A 24,116-nucleotide genomic window follows, 5' to 3' on the forward strand; every position below is an offset into this window, starting at 1 on the left:
TTCACTCTTAGGGCACTTACCTGCTGGTAGGCAGGCAAACCTTGTAACTATTGGTGGAAGCTGTTGGACTGTGATATTGATTTTCAGTTGTGCAGGGCCATTTATCTAATGGATAGGATGGCATAGTCCATGGGGGGAGATCCAGAAAACAATAATAGACACATGAATAAATTATAACTATAAACATTATATAGAAGAAAAGATAATACAATTATGCATAAATATAAATAACTGGATACAAGAGGACCAAGTAGTGTAGTAGTAGGCCAAATTTTCAGTTAGTATATTGGTTTGTGGATACCCATCGGAACAGGTGTATATTTAAGGTGGTTATGATCAGATTTATATCTGTAATTAATCTTCTATGGAGCAGTGGGAAAAAAGGTTACTTGGGGAGGCCCATTTATCAAACTCCGAATTTATCTCATTACTGTATTTTCTGAAAAATACTCCCACCAAATCTGCAGGTTTTTTTCCCTCTTATTTATCAATACATTTTCCTGAAAATTTCCTGTGCTGGAAAAACCCCCTGAAAAAATTGCTAAGAAAATAGCACAAGAAAGGTGTTTATATTTATTAAAAGTACTACACAATATAAGAAATTATAATTGAAGGCAGGCACCAATCTGGAACAAGAGTAGAATCCAGGAGTCCAAAGTTTAAATAACACACAAAAAAAAAAAATCATTTTACACTATGTAAAAAATAAAAGTCTTATGCGTTTTGTGTCGGGCTTGTTTGTCTGAAGAAAGTTAGCCCATGATTAAGTGTCTATTTGGAACACGAAATGCATAAGGCCTTTATTTTTTAAATAATGTGAAACAAATAATTTTTTTTTTGTATTGTTTAAACTTTGGGCTCCTGGATTCTACTCTTTGGTGTTTGAGATTGGTGCCTGCCTGCAATTATAATTTCTTCTGACTTACTCCCCTTTGCTGAAGTTCTGGGGCATGAGCACCCAGACCCACCATTAAAAGTGGTTAGCTTATACATATGTCTAAGGATTTCAGTTTCTTGTGTCTCTGAATTACATATATTACTACACTACACAATATATTTTGGATTTTGTAGTTCCCTGCCCTTGATTAAAGAGACTTCTAATTGCTTGTTATATACATATTAGGCAGCAGCAACCCTTCTACTCATCCACATAACAGAGCATGCAGAAAACATTGAGCTATTCTAGTGTTATTTGAGTTTAGAGTCATTGATCTAATGAAAGATGATATTTTTAGTGACCTTTCATGACGGTTTCCAAACAGGTTGCTAGTCACTATCCTAAAGTGGTAGGAGGGAACTATTTATACAACATAGTTACATAGTTAAATCGAGTTGAAAAAAGACCAAAGTCCATCAAGTTCAACTCCTCCAAATGAAAACCCAGCATCCATACACACACCCCTCACTACTTTCACATAAATTATATATATACCCATATCTATACTAACTATAGAGTTTAGAATCACAATAGCCTTTGATATTATGTCTGTCCAAGAAATCATCCAAGCCATTCTTAAAGGCATTAACTGAATCAGCCATCACAACATCACCTGGCAGTGCATTCCACAACCTCACTGTCCTCACTGTGAATGACCAACCATGTTGCTTAAAATGAAAGTTCTTTTCTTCTAGTCTGAAGGGGTGGCCTCTGGTGCAGTGATCCTCTTTATGGGTAAAAAGGTCCCCCCTATTTGTCTATATTGTACTTGTAAATCATGTAATCATGTCCCCTAGCAAATGCCTTTTTTTCCCAGGCAAAACAACCCCAATCTTGACAGTTTACCCTCATAATTTAAGTCTTCCACCCCTCTAACCAATTTAGTTGCATGTCTCTGCACTCTCTCCAGCTCGTTTATATCCCTCTTAAGGACTGGAGCCCAAAACTGCACTGCATACTCCAGATGAGGCCTTACCAGGGACCTATACAAGAAGTTTTAGTCAAATTCATAATTGCTCCCATGCCATAAGGAACTGTTCCCAGTTGACACTACCTTCTGCGTCTCCATGGTCTTGCTAAACAACCAAATCAAAAATAATTATTTGAAAACATAAAACATCTATGAAACCTTGGAGACAATGCTCGAGACTGTGATTGCTAATCGACTGTAGTCTTCCTAAAATAGAAAGAGCCAATGCACCTTGAACTCCAGATAGTGTTAATATATTTTTATAATAGGGAGGAATAAACTTCTGCCTGCTTTCAAATAAAGCAGTACTTTAAGTTAGCAAAACAAATGATTGTTTAGGCTAAATAAATGCTGTTTACAGACTATAAAAAACCTTTTATATCATAGTGCTTAATGTTGTAATAATGGCTTTGTCAATAAAACAGAAAGAATGTAGTATTAGATATAATATATATATATATATATTAAATATATTTATTATACCCATCTATAGAATAATAAATCTTTCACTACAGTTGTTGAAGGTCACAAGTTTCACAAAACTGGTTAATACCCAGTGAGGTTTTGGGTCAAATTGCCTTAGCAGAGTGAATGATGTAAGTAAGACAGGGACATAAGATTAAGATATTTCTCTACTGTATGTCAAGAGGTATAATTATTTCTAGCAGAGCAGCAAGGGAAATCAATTTGCTAGTGGATACAAAGCTAATCTGATAAGATAGATGCAGAATACACACAACCCATATATCCTTTTTAAGACAATACTTTGATAAATCAGAAAGTCTATGCAAGGAGATCTTTTCTCTTCTTTTGTTTGTAAGATAAGGGTAGGGCTACAGTTGCTATAATTGGTGCAGGTAGTCTTGGACCCAGACAATTAAGTAGGAGGCGGCACAGGTATGGGATTCATTATCCAGAAATCTCTGAATTACAAGAAGGCCATCTACCATAGACTCCATTTTAATCAAATAATTCAAAATTTTAAAACATATTTCCTTTTTCTCTGCAATTATAAAACAGTACCTTGCAGGCAAAACAAACCTATTGGATGTATATAATGTTTAAATTATTTATAACAGGTTCACCTTTAGGTTAACTATTTGTATGTTATAGAGTGGCCAATTCTAAAAAACTTTTCTTGTTCTTTTAATTATTTGCCTTCTTCTTCTGACTCTTTCCAGCACTCAAATAGGGGTCACTAACCCCATCTAAAAAACAAATGCTCTTTAAGGCTACACATTTAGGGAGTTATTAAACCTCAGTTTTTTCTAGTCAGGGTTTTTGGGACAAAAACTAAAATTTTTCATGGAATTTTTTTTATTATATATTATTATTATTATGATGCAAAAAGCCAGAATCCGAAAATCTGTCATCTCAAACCTGTGAGGGTCAAGCCAATGGTAGATGTCCATATCCCAATTTAAAGATATTTTGGTCTGCAACAAAAAAATTGGGGTTTTTGGGCACTAACCCGGAAAAAAAAAATTGACCGGTTCGGTAGAAAAGTCCTGAAAAAAAAAATCATACATATGGATTTCACTCAATTTTATTGATTCTTTCCGAGATCCAAATTTTCGAGTTATTTTAATGATAAATAAGGTAAAATATTGGATGGGAGTTTGTTTGAGCTTTCTTTGTTAAAAGAATGAGAAAAAAATCTGATTTTAGTAAACAACCCCTATTTAGGGGCTGATTTATTAAGGGTCAAATTCAAATTCAAATCTTCGAAGTTTTTTTGGTCAAAACTCTCAAATTCGAATTGTGAATTTTCCAAAATCGATTCAAGTCTTAATTCGAATTTCGAGATTTATCAAACCTATACCCTGGGAATAATTCGAATTTGACTATTCATCACGTTAAACCTGCAGAGTTCATGTATCAGTCAATGGGAGAGGTCCAGTGACCAATTTGATGATGTTATTAGCCTTCTTGACATTCAAGTTTTTTTCAGAGAAAAAACTTGATTCGAGTTTAGTCAAATTTCATTCGAATTCGATTTTATTCGAATTTATTATAGTTAAAAATCTCACATGAATTCGAAATTCGACATGAATATAAAAAAAATAAATAAATGGGTTGGGTTTCAAATTCGTGTGAGTTTTTTTAAACTACGTAATAGAATTAATCCAGCACACGAAATCTGCTCAAGGGTTATTACCCGTGTTTAATGTCAAGCCAAACAGGTTACAACGTTTCGGGGGCGTACCCCTTCGTCAGTAACCTGACGCCCCCGAAACGTTGTAACCTGTTTGGCTTGACATTAAACACGGGTAATAACCCTTGAGCAGATTTCGTGTGCTGGATTAATTCTATTACGTACCATTTGTTGGGGGTGCCGTCCTCCTATGGTCCATGCACCGTGGACGTTGAAAGAGGGACCAGGTGTGCATCTGCATTTCGTTTGGCTGAAGTTTTTTTAAACTCCCATCCATTTGAAATTTGACTAATCGAAATGTATTAATAAAATCAAATTATTCCGACTCGAAAGAATTTGAATGACCTGAAAACTCAAATTGAATTAGATTAGATTAAAATCGATTTGAGTTTTTTCTCCGAATTTCAAGAAGGCTGCAAACATTTCCAAATTGATCCCTGGACGTTTCCCAACAGCAATTCGTCAGGTTTTAGATGGTTGAATAGACAAATTCATACCCTTAAAGGGCCAGAGTATGATGAATCTCAAAAATCGAATTAAAATTTAAAAAAAACAACCTTGAATCGAGTTTGGATAACTCCTTAGTCGTATTTGAGAGTTTTGACCATAAAAAAATCTGCCCCTTAGTGTTATTGCTACTTTTCATTACTTTTCTATCCAAGCCCTCTACTATTTATATTTCAGTTTTAAATCAATGCATGGTTGTTAGGGTAATTTGGATTGAAGCAACCAGATTGCTGAACTTGCAAACTGGAGACCCGCCGAAAATAAAAAGCTTAACAATATAAAAACCACAAAGAATAAAAAGTGAAAACCAATTGCAAATTGTCTCACAATATCACTATCTACATCATACTAAAAGTTAATTTAAAGGTCAACACCCCCTTTAAAGCATGGAGATCGAAATTATGGAAAGACCCCATATCCAGAGCATTTTGGATAACAGGTCCCTTTTACTATATACATTTGTTAAACAGATCAATGTCTAAAAGGTTTGGGTGCCATAAATACATTAATACAAATACATTAGCTATTAATTTAACAAAGCTTTTAACATTAGGGAATGAAAAATCTTGTTAGCCTTTGCAGTGGCTGCCTGAAACTAATATTGAGCTTGCTCATTGATTTGCTTTAATCAACTCCATATACATTGGTTTCCTATGACGTAAATGCACACCCGCACATTTAGCTACCACTATTTATCTGTCACTTCCCTGCACAATCAATCTTTTTGTTGATTAAAAAGGATTATCTCTCATCAATTAAAACCTTGTTTGTAAATATGGAAACTTTGTTGTCATTTTTATAATTAAATCTGTTTATATTAATACCTGCCATAAAGCAAGGGAGCTTTACCCCATTGTAGGGAGCTTTACCCCACTGTGCAACAATATGATATCAAGGAACTCTCACCCATGAAACATTAGAGAGTTATTCTGTGCTGTTACAACATGCCCAGACCATGCCAGTAGACTCTGTTGTGTATTACTTAAGAGATAAAGAACTGCAGGCTGAAATGCATTAGCTTAATTGGTACACCAGGCAGCAAAACAGAATAAATGAAATTAAAGGACATAGGTAAAATGCACAACCTTGATACTAGCAGGCTGGTTATTCTTTCAGGGTAAGTCACACGTTTCTCATCCCATAAACAACTAAACAAAAGTTTTTTGCTGTGGGATTATATAATTACCGTGTGTGAGACAAAATCAAGAATCACAGAAGCTTATTTGAGCTGTTGCGTATACAGATGAAGCCATCAGTATTTCACATTCTGTTGCACCCTGTGCAGACACCATTTTTTAGTGCTAAATTCTGCTGTTAGATGGTGCTAGAGTGCAGTTTTCCACTCTCATGGACTAAGGCCATTGCACTCTAGCACCATCTAGAGGCAGAATTTAGCACTAAAAAATGGTGTCTGGACACAGTAACAGAGCGTTGTATAAAGAAAGACAGAACATAGAAATACACAGATGGAGAGTCCTTAAAGTAATACAATTTTCCAAAGGGTATTTTTTCATACTCTAAGCACAAAAAGCCTCCTCCGGTAAATTTAAGAACCAAATTTCCGTTTTTTAAACAAATAAATAAATATGAGGAATGGTTTCAAAAGAGACACATGAAAAGAGTTAAATATTTTAAAATTGTCAGGTAATTTGAGACGAACAGAGGAAGGATTGATTATTTCGGTAATTAGGAGATTCGATGTATAACAGGTTTTTGTGGTCAGTAAAGACCGTTATGGTATGTTTAGCCCCCTCCAACAGGTGTCGCCATTCCTCAAAGGCCCATTTGATAGCCAACAGTTCTCTATTACCAATGTCATAATTGGCTTCCGCAGATAAAAATTTCCTAGAGAAGAATGCACATGGATGTACCTTGTTGGTTATCGGATACCTTTGAGAAAGGACAGCCCCTGCCCCAACCTCTGAGGCATCAACCTCTAAATCTTGTTAGCCTTTGCAGTGGCTGCCTGAAACTAATATTGAGCTTGCTCATTGATTTGCTTTAAGAGTAGTATCAGGGTGATGGAGAATTGGAGCAGACACAAATTCCTTCTTAAGGAATTCAAAGGCTTGAATAGCCTCGGGAGGCCACATACTTAGATCCACACCCTTTTTGGTTAGATCCGTAATTGGAGACACCACCAAAGAAAAGTTTTTTTTATAAACTGACGATAATAGTTAGCAAAACCTAAGAACTTTTTGGGTTAAGGCCCATTCCAATAAGGCCTTAACCTTCCCGGGATCCATTTCTTGACCCTTACCAGAGATATTGAACCCCAAAAATTGGTCAGAAGAAACCTCAAAGGTGCATTTCTCCAGTTTTGTAAATAAGTTATTCTTTCTTAACCAGAGCAAAACCTCCCTGACATGTTTCTGATGGTCACCCAAGTTAGAGGAAAAAAATAGAATATCGTCAAGATATACCACTACGAATAACCCCAGCAAGACAGGGAAGATGTCATTAACAAATTCCTGGAACACTGCGGGGGCGTTGCAAAGACCGAATGGCATAACTAAATATTCGTAGTGGCCATCCCTGGTGTTATAGGCCGTTTTCCACTCATCCCCTTCCCTGATACGAATGAGGTTATATGCACCCCTAAGGTCAAGTTTAGAATACATAGTACCATTCTTGACCTGATCGAATAACTCAGAAATCAGTGGAAGGGAATAGTGTTTTTTGATGGTAATTTTGTTAAGGCCCTATAATCAATACATGGGCAAAGACCTCCAATCCTTCTTGCCCACGAAAAAGAACCCAGCACCAGCAGGGGAACTAGAGTGCCTAATGAAACCTTTTTTAAGATTTTCTTTGATGTACGCTTTCATTGCTTGGGTTTCGGGCAATGAAAGAGGATAAGTTATCCCTCTAGGGGGAGTAGACCGAGGAATGAGGTCAACTGGGCAGTTGTAATGCCTATGTGGGGGTAATGTTTCCGCGGCTTTTTTAGAGAACACATCAGAGAAATCAGCATAAGCCGCAGGTAAACCCTCTAGGGATGTGACTGCCACCAATTGAGGAACACTTATGCCCTTACATTTCTTACCCCATTGAAGAATCTCCCCAGTTACCCAGTCAATATGTGGCTTATGTACCTGTAACCAAGGTAAACTTAAAATTAGAGGAGAAGATGAAGACCCCGATAAGATAGAAGTATAATTCCTCAGAGTGCAAGTTATTAGTGCACATGGACAATGGCACAGTTTTTTTAGTTACCAAACCTGACCCCGAATTTTGTCAATGGCTAAGATTCTCATGGGAGGAATTAAAAGTGTTAGAGGAATATTAAACCTTACTGCGAAAGCAGCATCCAAAAAATTCCCCGCCGCCCCTGAATCCACAAAAGCAGAAACCTTAACAGAGCCCGTAGGCCAGGTTAAATTAACAGGTACCATGATCCTAGAGGAAAATTGGAGAGAGGAAACTTCTCGACCCAAATGGAGCTCCCCTTCTCAATGTAGGCTTTGAAGTTTCCCGGCCTCTTGGGACACTGGTTAAGAAAATTACCCTTTTTCCCACAGTAAATATACAGACCCTGAGACCGCCTGTGGGCTTTTTCCTCAGGAGTTAAATGAGTGATACCCAATTGCATGGGTTCCTCCTGAGGTAGAGGCACAGACAGGTTAGATGGCTTAATATTAGTAAACCCAATAGGAAATGAAGTTCCCTTCTCACCCCTTCTCTCCCTCTGTCTTCTATCTACTTGGATGGCTAGAGACATTAGATCACCCAAATTAGTAAATAGAGGGTAGTTTACTAGGCTGTCTTTTAAAGTATAAGAGAGCCCTAACCCGGAATTGGCTACGAAGAGCCATGTCATTCCAACCAGTTTCTACAGCCCACCAGCGGAACGTTTTCTCTGGCATAATTTACGAATCTCGGTATTGTCTGTTGATGCACGATCTGGGTCATCGTAAAATATCGCCATAGTGCTAACGAAAGTTTCAAGAGAAAAACAGGCAGGATCAGAAGAGGATCCTGTAACAGGGTCATCCTGTAACAGGGTCATTATAAACCTCGCTTTTTCCTCTCCAGTAGTGAAGGAGTGAGGGAAAAAACTCAGGTATAATTTGCATGCCTCCTGAAAGACAAAGAATTTGGTTCTATCCCCACTAACTTTTTCAGGGAAAGAAATGTTGGATTCATGGGATTTCTGAGTATTACCCATCTCAGCAGAAGAACACGGCATCAGGAGATCGGACCACCGGCTTTGGCATCTGTTCAGAAGCGTCCAATCTGTGTGACAGGTTGTGCAAGCCTTGCACCAGGTAGTCCTCTTTCTGCTCCTGTACCTCCAAGCATTGCAGAAGAGTGGTGAGGAGAGCTTCCGTAGTGGGAGGAGCAGCGGCAGTATGACCTTCGGCGTCCATGGCCCGTTATAATGTCACAATCGGCACCCTAAATCCAGAACCAATGCTAAGCACCCTGTTCTTGGCTCTGCCATTAACAGCCGCCTTTCACCTCGGGAGGAGCCCTTGGCTAATCGGATGCCACCAGGTCTTATGAAGAGAGGTGCAAAGCTAAGGGTTCTGGATGAGCAAAGGGGCACAACGGTAATGCAAAGTCTTTTGGGCAGAAGGTCACAGTACAAGGCATAGACAGAAAGCGTAGTCAAATCAGGCCGGGTCGGTGCAGGCAGGCAAGGGTCAAACCAGGAGATCAATCAGAAGGGTACGAGTACAGAAGAGTCGGTTACCAGGCAGGGTCAGGATTACAGAAGTCAGAATCGTCAAAAGCGGCAGGGGTCAAAACAGGTTTCAGATAATAGACAGATTTATAGCTCAGAAGCACCAGGATCTCACAATATATGATCCTATAACGGGCAATGAGAAAATCCAACCTGGCACTTTAAATACTTTAAACTTTGCGCCATTGCACGCTGTCGTGCATGCACCAATAAATATGAGGAATGCGCACCGCGCGCACCTTAGTTAACCGGCGCAGTCGAAGAGGAGCGGCGTGGCGGGCGTCCGCACCGCACCACTAAACCACCAGGGTGAGTTATCACAGTATATTATGCATTAACACTTGTATTGACTTTGTATTTTTATTTTGGTGAATTTGCACAAATAAATGTTTGATGTGAGGTTCTGTGCATGTTTCTAATTTGAGATCACATTACAGGGAATCTTTAAATCCAAATTAAAAGGCTTTATTGGTTTTTATTGGCCAGCTTGAATGTATTGTAATATTTGGACAAGCTCTACTTTGGTAAGGGAACAAAGAGAAGGGGTTTTATTTATTAATATTGGCGTCTAGAGGATTTGTTTTTGAACAACAACTCATAGCCAGAAGTTTAAGAGATTAAACAGTGATCATTAGTATGTATTATCAAAATGTTTGCTCCATAACAAGCTGGATTAATTGAAATTGACCAGTATTTCTGTATATAAAATTTTATAAAAGTTTATTTCATATGCAATACTTCATCACCAGACCTGGGGTAATCTGGTCATTTTTGTGCACAAGAGGGCAACCACCCTGTATTCTAAACAGAAATATATAGATATATCTTAAAACGGCATCCTACCCCATGGTTTATCCTAGAGAATGCCAAAAGCCATGAGACGTTCACATAAAATGTTCACCTTCTAATAAAAATAATTGACAGTTATAAGATGAATTACATTTTTTTTATACTATTTCACAATATCTTTGTTTTTTAAAAATTGTCTGGCAGAGGCTCAAACAGAAAATTACTATTGACTTTCATTTATTAATTTCTTGCATTTTATTTAATCATTTTGCTCAGCTGTTCTCCAGGGTGTAAGGTTCACTGCCCTAACAGTGGTTTGAATTGCAGACTGGAAAATTAATATAAGAGGACCTGGTTTCTTGGGGAATTACATATTTTACTTCAAATTGGTGACAGACAGGATAGAAAGTCTTCTAAATACAAAAATGAAAGTTAAATGTTACTGTAAGAAAATAAAATTACTTATTTTTTTTATAAAAATACAAAAAGAAGGTGAACTTTACTGTCCACAGGATACTAAGGAGCCTATTATAATCCAAGAATACATTAGTTCCAAAAATATTGCTGTGAACAACTCAAATTATCCTGAATTTAAATTTATTTTCAACACAGCATGTTTAGTCAAAAAACATCTTTCAACACGTCAAATTTGTAAAAATGATTGGAACATTGCAATTTTAGTTATGACCGAGTTTTTTTCCTGTCAAATGAGGTATTCTCGTAAATATTTTAGTTAGCATATAAAATTGCCATTGCAGTATAAATCAAATGATTTTTATATGCAATTGTATTTAAAAAACTTTAAAGTCACACTATTTAACAAGTTTGGACAAGTCAGACTTGCAGAATAGGGGAAACCTGCACTGTTCGACCGTTTTCCAGCAGATCACTTTACCTTCGAACTGGGTAAGTTAGAAATAACTTTTAGAATGTGTTTCTAAAATGCTTAATGCAATACGCACAGCAACAGGATCAGGGCCGGATTTACATAGCAGGCGCCCCAAGGCCCGCTGCCGTTCATCCCCTCCCCTTTATTCAAGCAAATTTTCATCATTGGGACCAGTGCAATGGGGATTTGCGCATTGCCAATGTTTCTGAACCAATGTGGGTGTTGTTAGGCTTTATGCCGCCCCCTAAAATCCTGCCTCCCTAGGCCCAGGTCTTGGTGGCCTTTCCACAAATCCGTGCCTGAACAGGGTAGACTTTTGAAAGGGTGAACCACCCCTTTAATTATGGCCAGTAGAATATTTTGGTCCAGTGCTGCCCTGGACCTGTGAGCACCCATTGGCACATTTGATGTGATGTCATGGTACCTGCTTGTGACGTCCCGTCCACCACCAAAGGAACCTCCCATTTCTGCTGCCGGATACTTTCCTTTCAGGGAGCATTTTTAACCTTTAAATTACATTAAGTCTATTTGAGCCAGACCATACATCTTCACAATCTAAACTGAGCATTTGGGTATTAAGTTTCCATTTCTCATGACACAATCCTCTTGCTTGAAAGTGTCAGGGTGCACTCTTCTGACCCGGGCACTTGACGTAATTGAGCCACAAGAGCTCAGTGATGTCTGGATCATCACTGTTCCAAGAAAATGGGAATGTGTGATGATGAAGGCACACCACCTAATAGCAGATAAATATAAGATGTATAGCCAACCTTCATTGCCAGTACCACGCCCTACTGGTCACTCTGCCCATGGCAGGTGATTATTTACTCTGTTCCTATATTAACCATTGCCTGTTTAGCCAGTCCTACAGTGCATTAACTGTACATTGAACTTGTGCTTTATTCACTGTTGCTGTGGTTAGCCTTGGACTTCATGTGCCAGTGCCCATCATTTGTTAACCCTTCCTGTGCCTGTCTTTTTTTCTTCTGCTGGATAAAAGCTATTTTATGTAACTCCCAGCCTTCTCCAAGTTCTCTACTCCAAACACTAAGATCGGTGGCTCTTGAGACTCTGTTTATGGCATCCTGGTAGTAGTGTCAGTATGATCTGGCCACTGGTTGTGACAGAAAGTTCTTGGATCCGCAGCCCTTCAATCTCTGAGGTTCCTTCATCAAACAAGAAGCTTTTATTAACCATGTAAATGTATTTAAACACTGGTGGAGAATTTTGACTGAATCTGCTCTTCTTTACTCAAAAACAAATCTGAGTAGTTCACAACTCACTTTAAAGTAGTGCACAAAACTCACTTTAATATGAGGATTGCATTTTCCCTTGGGCCTCTTGGTCAGCAAGTTGCACTCCTGAGCCTGAGACAAACACAGTAGACATTCATTAAAATAAATTTGCGATAGTCATGCCAATTTTATCAACAACACATGGGAATGGTCTCTACATCCAGTCACCTTATCATTAGTTTATTTCTCCTTTAAAATAAACAGCTATCACATTGTCCCTAACAGCTAGTTATTAATTTACCAATTTGAAACGTTAGTATACAGCCACGATACTTCCACTGAAAAAACATTAACCCATAAACTGTGACCCATTTCTTTCCTTCTATTGTGTACACATGGACTTCTGTATCAGACGTCCTGCCTTCAGCTTAAACCTCCTTGCCCGGGCATGAGCATGCTAAGTTTGCTCCTCTTCCCCTCCTCTCCCTTTTCTGCTGTAATCTGAGCCCAGAGCTATAAGTGAGCAGGGAGAGACTTCGGCAGGAAGTGATGTCACACCAAGCTAAAACTGCAGCTGCTATCCTAAACAAACAGAGAGCTTCTAGAGCTTTTTACTCAAGTATGGTAAAACATTCTACAGAATAAATATAGCATTCTAGCAGCTAATCTATTGGCAATAAAATGCCTCCGTAGCAATTCTTCTCCTTTAAGGACACCATTTTGCTTTAAGGTTGCTGCTTCCCATAGATCATATGAACCAGACTTTCTTATTAGCAGGTAAAAAAACCTATTTCAATATGGATCTTTGGAATGATCATAGGATAGAGTAATTTTAACAAACTTGTGAGGAAGACTAAGGAAGCATTATTGACAAGTCACACAGAAACTGATTTCAATTTGAGCAAATAGGACTGGTTTTAACAGAAAATGCAGTACAATACTTCAAAATATCCTGTAAATAGACTGCAGTAGTTTTTTTGCAGGCCAACCCAGTAACGAATTGAAAGCATCCCATGGGAACTTCAGTGATGCTGAATTCAAATCGCTGTTGCATCACTTGTACCATAGATTCAAAAAGAATACAGTGAATGTATTGATGGACATCCGAGCAAACATACAATTTTTTTTATTAAACTATTAAAAAGTACTAAATACAAAACATGTAGTACTATATGCCACTTTGTCAGAACAGTTCACCTGTGTGCATACATAGTTTAGCCGTGACCTATTATAAATATCACAGAGCTGTCATGGCTTAACAAAAGACAAGATCCTCATCTTCATAATAATAAGACTGGGGAAGTATCAGTGTCATTAGTAAATACCATTTAATGCCCAAGGTTCATTATTCAGAAGATGCACTTAAGTTTGATAAAAGTGTGTGGAAGAATTAAAAGTGTGTGGAAGAATTAATATTCTTAAATAGCAAGTCAATCTTTTTCTGTCATAACAGGGCAATAAAACACAACTTACAGTTTAAAGACTCACCAACATGACAAAGTGGTCCAAGTGCTCCAGCCACATACCCTCAGCTTTAGAAAGAAAAAAAGTAGGCATTGGACACTCTGGAAATCCACAAACATGTAATCAAAAGTATTAGTTTTTTTTTTTTAATTTACATTATTACTAACAGCTTTCCGACAGCCTTGTAGCATAGCTATGATTAAGTGTCCTGTGGGCATGTAAGTGTTTTACTAATATTTGGGATAGGGATGCACCGAATCCACTATTTTGGATTCGGCCGAACCCCAGAATCCTTTGAGAAAGATTTGGCCGAATACCGAACCAAATCCAAACCCTAATTTGCATATACAAACTAGGGGTGGGAAGGACACTCGGTATTCTCATCACGTTCGGCGCTGATCCAGGACACGATTTGCAGACTAGGGCTGCATACCCACCGCTGTAACCCCCAACCATGTGTGTGTTGAAATAAAGCCTACCTTTTACACCGATGCTGTAGTCTGCAAATCGTGTCCTGGATCAGCGCCGAACGTGATGAGAATACCGAGTGTCTTATACTGAATGCCGGCGGGAAGTGGCTGGCGTCTCACACAGGCTGCGACCAGGAGAACACAGCGATACTGGGTGAGCTCCGATGCGGATCGCATCATCTTTTGTATAATTAGGGGTGGGAAGGGGAAAACATTTTTTATTTCCTTGTTTTGTGACAAAAAGTCACGTGATTTCCCTCCCTGCCCCTAATTTGCATATGCAAATTAGGATTAGTTCGACCAGGCAGAAGGATTCGGCATAATCCGAATCCTGCTGTAAAAGGTTGAATCCTGGATTCATCGCATCTCTAATTTGACCTGCTTGTGGATTTACATAGTGCCAGATACCTATTTTTCCTTGTACTACAACAGGTAGATCACACAGAAAGTGTAACGCAAAACTTACAAACAGCAAGGATGTTGATCAAAAATTGGAATAGCATGTTAAAATTCTTGTGCATGTGTTTCAGTCTGTGTGTTCTGAATGCTTGCTATATAGAATGCAAATATATGTGTGAGCAAGCATATCATTGTTTAGTGATAATTCTGGCTGAAAAGTCAAAGAGATCCTTGTTGATTTTTCGTACCACATTAAGTTCCTCTTCCAGCTCTGAGGTTCTAGAGCGAAGCTGTTCAACTAGTCCTGAAAGGTTCTGCAAGAAAAGAGTCAGGAGAGAAATTAAGTAGAATGGTTTAGAGGGAGGCTGAAAATACAGACATACCAGAATGAATTCCTGCCTTTGCAGTTGAAAGCAAAGCACAGAAAGCTGAGAATATTGTTTATACTAAACACTAGCCAAATCCAAACAATTTTTTTTTTTTTATTGTTGTGCCCATCAGAATAGAACCCAATTAAAACAAATGCCCGTGTGGGTAAAATAATTAAGTAAAACGGGATATAACGGAATGTACTTACCTTGCCCTCACTTTCACCAAGGAGGGACTGCAACTGATCTGCTCTCTGCAGGTATGTGTTCTCCTTAGATCCCTAGAATTTTAAATACACATTAAGGCAAATGGATACATTCACAGATAAAGAAAGGAATGACTGTATAAAAACTGTATAAAAAGCTGTATAACTCCATCCCAGTTACAATACTTACCTGCTGCTTCCCAAGTCGCAGGATCACCCCCCCGCTCTCTGGACCCTCACACCCCTCAGCCCCCTGCAGGTGTTTGCTGAAGTGTGGTAGAGGGAAGCTTGGCTTACTTTCTGCTCGCAACATGTTACTTGGAGCAGCTATTATAAATACATTTGTCACAGGCCCTAGAAAAGAAAAAAAGGCATGTCATAAAAACATTTGGTGCAGGCGATAGAAGCTGAAATGTAATATAAATGATGTGCCAGACATAAAAATTTTCTATTAAACACAAAGATGAAAATAAAAAAAGTGAAGTCACAGGCAATTGTGAGCGTGTCACTTTTGCAAACTGGGGTCACTGTTAGAGCAGGTACATATGGTGGTACTGGATCTAAATACAGAGCTGCCCAATACTGTTAAAAGTCTCAAACAAAAATCACAAAAATAAAAAATACCACCTCTATGGGGGACAGAACGCAGACTCTGCTTGCTTTGAATGTCCCAAACACAGACAGTTTCATCATGAGAGCCAGAGATCAGCATGCTCCCATCCAGAGACACGGACAAGCATGTAACCTGGTTCCTGAAAAACAGACATATATTATGAGAAGCAAAGATGTCGGATAAACATTCTGTACCATACTGAAATGTATTATTTTATAGCACGGACAGCAGGAAACTTATATACTAGTATTATTACTACACAACGTTTCACCACTCCGGGGCAACAGAGTTCCTGCTTAAATTAAAAATGAATACTGCGGTGAAGCCTGAAAGATTCCCCAGTTCCAGTTAGTAAATCTGCTCCCGAGTTTTTTGAAAACTAATAAAAATGTAGTAAGCTCCTGATGTCTACATCATGTCCAGAATGTTGAAAGTGGGTAAACAACAAACCGATAACTGTGATGATTAAGGGTAAGGACACTCAGCTCTGGTGAGGATACAAGTCCACAAGAACACCTGGTGCTCTATATACTGTACAATTGGCTAGCAAAGTGACAGAAAATTAGTTCATTAAGGTTAATTCAATAATGGCAAGTATGAACAGACACATTTTCAATGAAGGATGCATTCTGAGACACATTGTCAAGGGGTTTAGCAGCATAAGCTAGAAACTATTAGAAAATAGTTTATTTCAATTTTTCAATTTGTAATCAGTTATTTTCACAAAGCTGTATATTTTGGTGCCAGGAATCTGAAATTAATATAGACTTGGTGATTCCTCTATAATTCTTGCTCCTACCTGTGTCCTTTAAACACCATCTCCTGCTCGGGATGGAATGGCCGTTCTCTCTGCTCTGGCTGCAAAATAAAGTGTGTTTTTACTTTTCAGTTATGTGTTTATATGTGTATTTCTATAAAAGCCATTATGGAAACTAAAAACAAACCGTAGTGTAAAGGTCAACTTGGTATATAACGCCATCGCTGCCCCCACAGAACAGATGATATTCAGCCGGATCAAATGCCACCGACGTGATCCGAACATCAAAGAGGACAGAGACCAGAAGGTCACCTGAACAAATGTCCCACAGCTGCGGAGAAGAGTGAATTTCAAATAGAGTTCTGTACATTGCTTATATGCAGACACTATGAAGATAAGAGTTTGCTAGAAAATACACACAAGATTTATAAAAAGAAAATTAAAATATATATTAAAAAAACCCATAAAACAAAAGAGATTCTAATAGCATTTAGAAAATTCTGCAGTGACTTCTACCCAGGGCACATTAATCTGGGGATGGCACTTTTTTCAGATTATATAACATTCCTGGCTACAGTTGCATGAAAATGCTGTCTAAGGCTAATGACACAAAAGTCATTTTTCCAGCAGAGAAAATGACACATTTTCCATTAGCCTAAAGAAACCTTTATCATAATCATAATGTTGGCCATTCTCTAGCATACTAAAAGTTTACTTAAAGGTGAACCACCCCTTTAAGAGGCAATTCCTGGGGGGGATTTTTAGGAATTAATACTATATATTTTTTTGCAGAAGAGCTAAATATGAGTTTTTGTGTATTTACCCTTCTGTAACAAGATTTAGAGCTCTTAATACCAAAACAAAATTAATTATATATATATATATATATATATATATTTATTTTTTTATTATTCCATGATATAGGAATTGGAACCAGAAAAATATTTTATTTTATGCACAGAAATTATACTGATTTGTCTCAAAAGTGCCAATACCAGATATGTATAGTTTTATGGAGATTTCTATAGATCAAAACTTCCAGCAGTAGATTACTAAATTTTCAAAGCATAATATGGCATACTTTACATTCCAAAGGAACAAAAACCTAGAACAGTCAAGTTACCCCAGGAAACCATATCTTTTTGAAAAGTACTCATTCTGCAAAACCTAAAATGGGTTTTGATGAAATACATGAAAATCGCCTCAAAGCTCCTTCTTTCTAGCATCTTATCTCCCACATAGCATTAGGTACATAGCAAAAACATCCTAAATATGAATGCCAGGGGTCTACTGAACACTTTGATGCCCAATGTGCATCAAACGATGTGGCGTACAGAGGCATGCAAATGAAAACTGTGCATTTGAATTTTCACAGCTGACACTATGGCTGCTGCAATATAAGCACCCGGTACGTGTATTATGTACTGACCCCCTAACAGTAGGGAGAGCATAGAAAACTATATATATTCCGAAACTACACATTCTGACTAATCCAAAATTGGTAAAATACCTCTTTCTACTACAAACTATAAAACTGCGAAGCCATGCCCAATGTAGCGTTTTTTATGAAATTTCTAAAAATTGTCACAAAGCTTCAATTTTGCCACATTTCCTAATGCACCAGCATAAAGCATCCTAAATATGAAAGCTTTTTTGATGCCCAATATGCATAGATTTACCAAACTATGTGGCGTAAAGATGGCTGATTCAGTTAATGCCTTTAAGAATGGCTTGGATGATTTTTTGGACAGACATAATATCAAAGGCTATTGTGATACTAAGCTCTATAGTTAGTATAGGTATGGGTATATAGAATTTAATTAAAAGTAGGGAGGGGTGTGTGTATGGATGCTGGGTTTTCATTTAGAGGGGTTGAACTTGGACTGTCTTTTTTCAACCCAATTTAACTATGTAACTATGTAACAGAGACCCCTAATTGGATATACAGCAGGCCAAATTTTTCATGGGAAAAAAAGTAACAAAATAATGCGGCATTCAATATCACTAAATCACTAGAATTAAATAAACCAAGTGTAATAATCAGTCAGAATCACACTTTGGGTATTTCAGCTTGGCCAAATAGGTTTAACAGACAGAAACAAGTGAACAACACCTACACAGAACTGAAAAATGCAATAAAATGGCAAAAATTTAATAAAAATGCTCAAAATTCGGCACAATCACCAAAAACTGAATATAATAACCAAAAAAACATGCCAAAGGTATTGCACAGTGAGGTTGGTGAATACTCTATTCGCAATGGCAATAAAACGTTTTTTTAGCGGCTCCGCTAATTGCCTAGGGGCTTCTGAGAGCATCTTTAAAAGCCACTCCTCCACCCAAAAGTGCTGAAGAACCTCTGTGGCACTTAAAGGGTTGATAATAGTTTACCACCTAGAAAGCTTTGAAAGCAGTTTGAAGATTCCAATACTCAATGCAAACACTATGAGCCAGAAATACATTGGGTAATGTGCCACAGGCATTCAGTGCTTCTATATGATAATCACTAGTTTATAAAAGACACAACATTTTCTGCTTGCTTCCACTAATAATACAGTGAGGAAAGTTGGGAAAAAAAAATCTTTGTTTGGGGCCCACATACCCTAGCAACCTGACTGGACAGCTGCAGAACAAAGTTTATTAAAAAAATAATAAAACATAATAATCATTTGCATTTGTCCTTAGAATACAACAGACTACATGTTTAAGGTAGACATTCTCTTTAGGGCAACACAGGTAAATGATTTATTATCCAGAATGCTTGGGCCCTAGTATTTTCCAGATAAGGGATTTTTTCATAATTTGATCACCATACCTTTGTCTGCTAAAAATCATTAGAGATTAAATAAACCCAATAGGATTTTATTGCTCCCAATATAGTTTCATGCAGCGTTAGAATCAGGTAAAAGGTACTGCTTTATTATTACAGAGAAAAGGAAATTATTTTTAGAAATTAGAATTATTTGCAAATGCAGTCAATGTGCCTTCCCACAATTCTGAGCTTTCTGGATAATGGGTTTCAGGATAAGGGCGCTCATACCTGTACTACCTTATAAACCGTGGTTTAGAACGGTTTAGCCATAGTAATTGCAAGGTTGAATTTCTATGATACTTATGCCACCCAGATGTTGAAAATGTGTACTGCACAATACATGCATGCACACTAACCTTGATCGTCTGATCTAGAGAAGATGTGGCTACTCGGGCCTGTGGACCTCCGATACCACATTGCACATCTGTGATAGGTAAGCTGTGACGAGACCATACATAGCGAGGTTCAGGCCCTCGGGAAGTCTCCACCTGCAAAACACTAAAAGAACACAAACAATTGTACTAGCACAATAGAAAAGACCATTGCTTGAAAAGCTGCAAGTCCCAGACTTCATGACATATTCATTGTGGCATTGTCATTTAAATACTTATTTATAAAATATATTTCTATGTGGAAATGACACTCATGACCTATACTGCACACAGCTGCAGCTGTATTAGATAACGGACTAACACGTTTCATTTAGAAGAGATATGTGAACATGAATATGTGGGGCTCAGTTATTAGCACTGGGTGAATTTGCAGCTGGGAAGTATCTCATGAAAATCAAAGTTTGCTTCCAATCTTCTTACAAGAAGCTGGCTAAAACATTTATCACATTTTGTAATGTGCAGAGCAAACTAGGTATCTGCCTCTATCCCCCAATATATTGGAAGCTTTATCTCCTGAAGCTGCAGTACCCTATCACTGGTTATTAGTGTTACCTTTGTATGCCTTAACGCTGCATCTTCATAGTCCTTATATACTTTATTTTGGCAACTGTACACGCTGCTGAAGACACACAATCTAATAAGAAAGGAGTTTGGTTACCTGTAAAGACCCCACACCAGAACTAAGCTGTCCTTGGCTCCAGATATGATATGACTGCTGTCATCTGTGAAAGTCAAGCACGTGACATCTTGGTAATGACTGTTTAGTATAGCAAGGAGGTGTCCAGTGGAGACCTGACAGAGACAGTAAAGACAAGCAATATAGAATTGTATGGACATACTGCCATTACCTATAAACATATGTGTACAATTAAAAAAAATAAGAGCTATGGAGCCTCTAATTATCTAATTGTTTAATGCTTGTAGAAACTGGGCTTTACAGAAAAGCAACTCACCTCCCAAAGGTAAATACTTTCTGCAATGCCAGCCACTAGGTAAAGTCCATTGGGAGAAGCAGACAAGCAGTTAACAGGACCTGGGCATACAATCTTCTGCTGCAGCTGGTCCTAAATATATAGAAAAGGGTAAAACAATGATGGAGGGTGCTAAATGATCTCATATAAACATCAGAAGGAAGACAACATAAAAATATTAGAAGAAGCTAGTATAGACACCATGGGGCCCCTAGAAACTCAATTATCTTGAAATAAGACACTGGTACACTGAAGCCGTTGATGAATAACAATCTCAGGCATCCCCATAACATGATCCATGACTACTGAAGCCCGATGACATTTCCATCACGCTGTAGTAAGCAAAACTAGGGCACTATTAAGACAGGAAAAGATGTACATGATCTACTATGACTATAAATCTTCAGTCTGCTCATAGGTGGTGATATACATAGTTCCCACCACTACCACATTAGAGTCAGTTTTCTATTACCATTACCCTGGCTATTTAAATGGCATGTACACAGCATGTGCTGTGGCCAACTTTGAAAGCATAAATCATTTGTTTGATTAGGCTTGTAGTGCAGTAAGTTCATGTTTATGTTTAGTATACAAAATACAGCATTTCTAGCCTTATTCTATTTTAGACTTCACTTCCCCTTTAATGCCTCAAAGTTTCAATCAGATTTTTGAAGAGTCCATTAATGCAAAAGTGGCCCACAGACATTTCTAGATGAGTGAATATTTCTATAGTGCAGAGTTTTTTATCCTTTGTTCTTGGAGAACACATATTAAGTTGCGGAAACCAAGGTAAGTCCCATTGTATTAGAACCAGTCGTGCTCCTTGTGTTAATTACTATTTTCTGTTGTAAGAAGTCATTTCACAGTATTGAGGGATCATGTTTTAATCAGGTAATATCTACAGTTTGTGATTTCATGCTCTAAATGGGGCATTATTTGAAAATGAAAGAAAAGTCTAAAGAAAAGCTTAATTTTCAAAATTTTTTGATTGATTTTGATTGTTTGAAGCAAGAAATGTCATAATAAAAACAATAAGTATAAACGTATGGTCGGCACAAGCCCTATTCATTGATCTAATGTTGAACAAGGGGGTATATGGTCCCTTTACAAATGTGGCGTTTTTGACAAGCCTGTTGTTAAAGGGGTTGTTCGCCTTTAAATTAACTTTTAATATGATGCGGATTGTGACATCCTGAGACAATTTTCAGTAGGTTTTAATTTTGAATTAATTGTGGTTTTTGAGTTATTTGGCTTTTTTATTCAGCAGCTCTCCAGTTTGCAATTTAGGCAATCTTGTTGCTGGGGTCCAATATACCCTAGCAACCATGCACTGATACGAATCAGTAGGAGGATATAATAGGAGAGGGCCTGAATAGAAAGAGGGGTAATAATTGAGCAATAACAATATATTGTAGCCTTACAGAGAATTTTTTATTTAGATGGGGTTAGTGCCCCCATTTAGGGTTGCCACCTGGCTGGTAAAAATGCTGGTTGATCCCAATGTTATTAATAGGGAAAAAAGATAAATATATAGTAAGGCCGGTATTTTTTTCCAGAAAAGGTGGCAACCCTACCCCCATTTAAAAAGATTTTTTTTTCAGAAGAAAATGGCATATAACATACGAAGAGCTAACTTAAAGGTGAGCCACTACTTTAAAGCAATGCATAGTTTGTTTTCTACAGTTTTGTATTTCGGACATACAGGGTTAATTTCCTATAATATATTGCAGTCCCCAGGACCAAGTTGCTGCAACACACACATATATAACAGTTAACCTTTGCCTCTGAAGGGATGCAGTTTAGCCATAGCTGGAATGGGGAGTCACAAGTAGCACAGGCTTGTAATCTGTATATCAGAATATAGCCATTCAACAAACAGCTCTAAAGTTAATGACTCAATCAGTAAAAGAGGATACAATTATTTGCAGCATCCTCCAACCAGAAGCCCAGGTTGGCTCATTACCCTTCTCTGCAGTTCCCACACATTGATGTAGTTCTTTCCAAGCTGTCCGCCCAGCAAGTACTGACCGCCGAGTACAGCCAATCCCCGATGTGAAGTATTACCCCCTCTATAAGTCAGAAGCACAGAGCCTGTCACCGGCTCCCAAACCGTGCAGTTCGCAACTTGTCCTGCAGCGTCAGCGCTAAGCACTAGCTCCAAGGGCGCCGCCATGTTTAGTCGGAACGGAAAGTCACGTGCTAACAAGGGATGAGCGTCTTTCACACCACGTGACCGTAAAGCTATGGGTTCTTCTATTCAGTAAACAGCTCTTACGATGCCGGTTATCTTATGCAAGCGTGGGCTAGAGTTGCATAGTCATTGTTTGTGTTACTTTGTATAAACAGTAATATCGAGTAAAGCTGCGTATACGTGGATAGAATGCCAAACGAGATATCTAGTTTTTCCGGATTTGCTCACCAAAATGGTGCCCACACGTGGCTGATCCTTTATTTGTACTTTGCCTGAAAATGTGCCACATTGTTCTTAATTCTCTTATACTTACTTATAGGGGCAGATTTATCAAGGGCCAAAATGAATTAGAGGGAATTTTCGAAGTGAATTTGAGGGAATTTTCGAAGTAAATAAATTCGAAATTCAAAGTAATTTTTTGGATACTTCGACCATCGAATAGGATACTACGACTTAGAATTCGATTTGAAGTAAAATAGTTTGAATATTCGACCATTCGATAATCAAAGTACTGTCTCTTTAAAAAAAACTTAGACTTCAATACATCGCCAAATTAAACCTGCCGAAGTGCTATGTTAGCCTATGGGGACCTTCTAGAGCATTTTTCTAAGTTTTTGGAAGTCGTAGTAAAATCGTTCGTTCGATCGATGAAATCCTTCGAATCGTTCGATTCAAAGGATTTGATCATTCGTTCGAACGATTTTACTTCGACTGCAGGATACCCAAATTCGATGAAAAAAAAATTCGAATTCGATATTTGAAGTCAAAGTATTTTAATTCGATGGTTGAATTTTGAAGTATTTTTAACTTCGAAATTCGACCCTTGATAAATCTGACATTATGGGGCCCATTTACTTAGCTTGAGTGAAGGAATAAAGGGAAAAAAACTTCAAATTTGAATGTTTTTTTTTTGGCTACTTCGACCATTGAATGGGCTACTTCGACCTTCGACTAAGACTTCGAATCGAAGGATTCGAACTAAAAATAGTTTGACTATTCGACCATTCGATAGTCGAAGTACTGTCTCTTTAAGAAAAAACTTCGACCCCCTAGTTCGCCACCTTAAAGCTACCAAAGTCAATGTTAGCCTATGGGGAAGGTCCCCATAGGCTTTCTAAGTTTTTTTGGGTCAAACAAAAATCGTTTGATCGATGGATTAAAATCCTTCGAATCGAAGGATTTAATCGATCGAACGATTTTTCGATCGAACGAATATCGCTAAATCCTTCGATATTCAAAGTCGAAGAAATTAACTTCAACAGTCGAATATCGAGGGTTAATTAACCATCAATATTCGACCTTAA

The 24,116-nt window shown here is 37.9% G+C and overlaps 1 protein-coding gene across 2 annotated transcripts; it reads right to left on the minus strand.

The window, feature by feature from the left end:
- Positions 1-10,018: 10,018 nt before the first annotated feature.
- wdr18.L (WD repeat domain 18 L homeolog) lies at positions 10,019-22,915 on the minus strand. 2 transcript variants are annotated; one of them, XM_041585222.1, is made up of 12 exons: positions 22,585-22,915; positions 20,604-20,714; positions 20,309-20,442; positions 19,615-19,756; positions 16,634-16,777; positions 16,489-16,547; positions 15,704-15,828; positions 15,267-15,430; positions 15,080-15,151; positions 14,751-14,816; positions 12,242-12,301; positions 10,019-12,100 (listed from the first exon to the last, which is right to left on the minus strand). In XM_041585222.1, the coding sequence occupies exons 1-12, from the start codon at positions 22,792-22,794 to the stop codon at positions 12,032-12,034; spliced, it is 1,356 nt and encodes a 451-aa protein (XP_041441156.1). In that variant the 5' UTR covers positions 22,795-22,915; the 3' UTR covers positions 10,019-12,031. The 2 variants fall into 2 exon arrangements, with proteins under 2 accessions (XP_041441156.1, XP_018080674.1); XM_018225185.2 differs by lacking the exons at positions 10,019-12,100; positions 12,242-12,301 and having other exon boundaries at positions 13,280-14,816; positions 22,585-22,892.
- Positions 22,916-24,116: the final 1,201 nt, after the last annotated feature.

Source organism: Xenopus laevis, chromosome 1L, assembly GCF_017654675.1.
Source record: "Xenopus laevis strain J_2021 chromosome 1L, Xenopus_laevis_v10.1, whole genome shotgun sequence".
Taxonomy (NCBI): domain Eukaryota; kingdom Metazoa; phylum Chordata; class Amphibia; order Anura; family Pipidae; genus Xenopus; species Xenopus laevis.

Excerpts from the sequence above, each read along its gene's own strand:
- wdr18.L (XM_041585222.1), bottom strand. The coding sequence starts at position 22,794 with ATGGCGGCGCCCTTGGAGCTAGTGCTTAGCGCTGACGCTGCAGGACAA. Across the intron at positions 15,431-15,703 it reads GCGTTCTGTCCCCCATAGAG|GGCCTGTGACAAATGTATTT; the intron begins GTGGTATTTTTT and ends TTTCTTTTCTAG. Across the intron at positions 12,302-14,750 it reads TGGAAGAGGAACTTAATGTG|GCTCAGGAGTGCAACTTGCT; the intron begins GTACGAAAAATC and ends TGTTTGTCTCAG.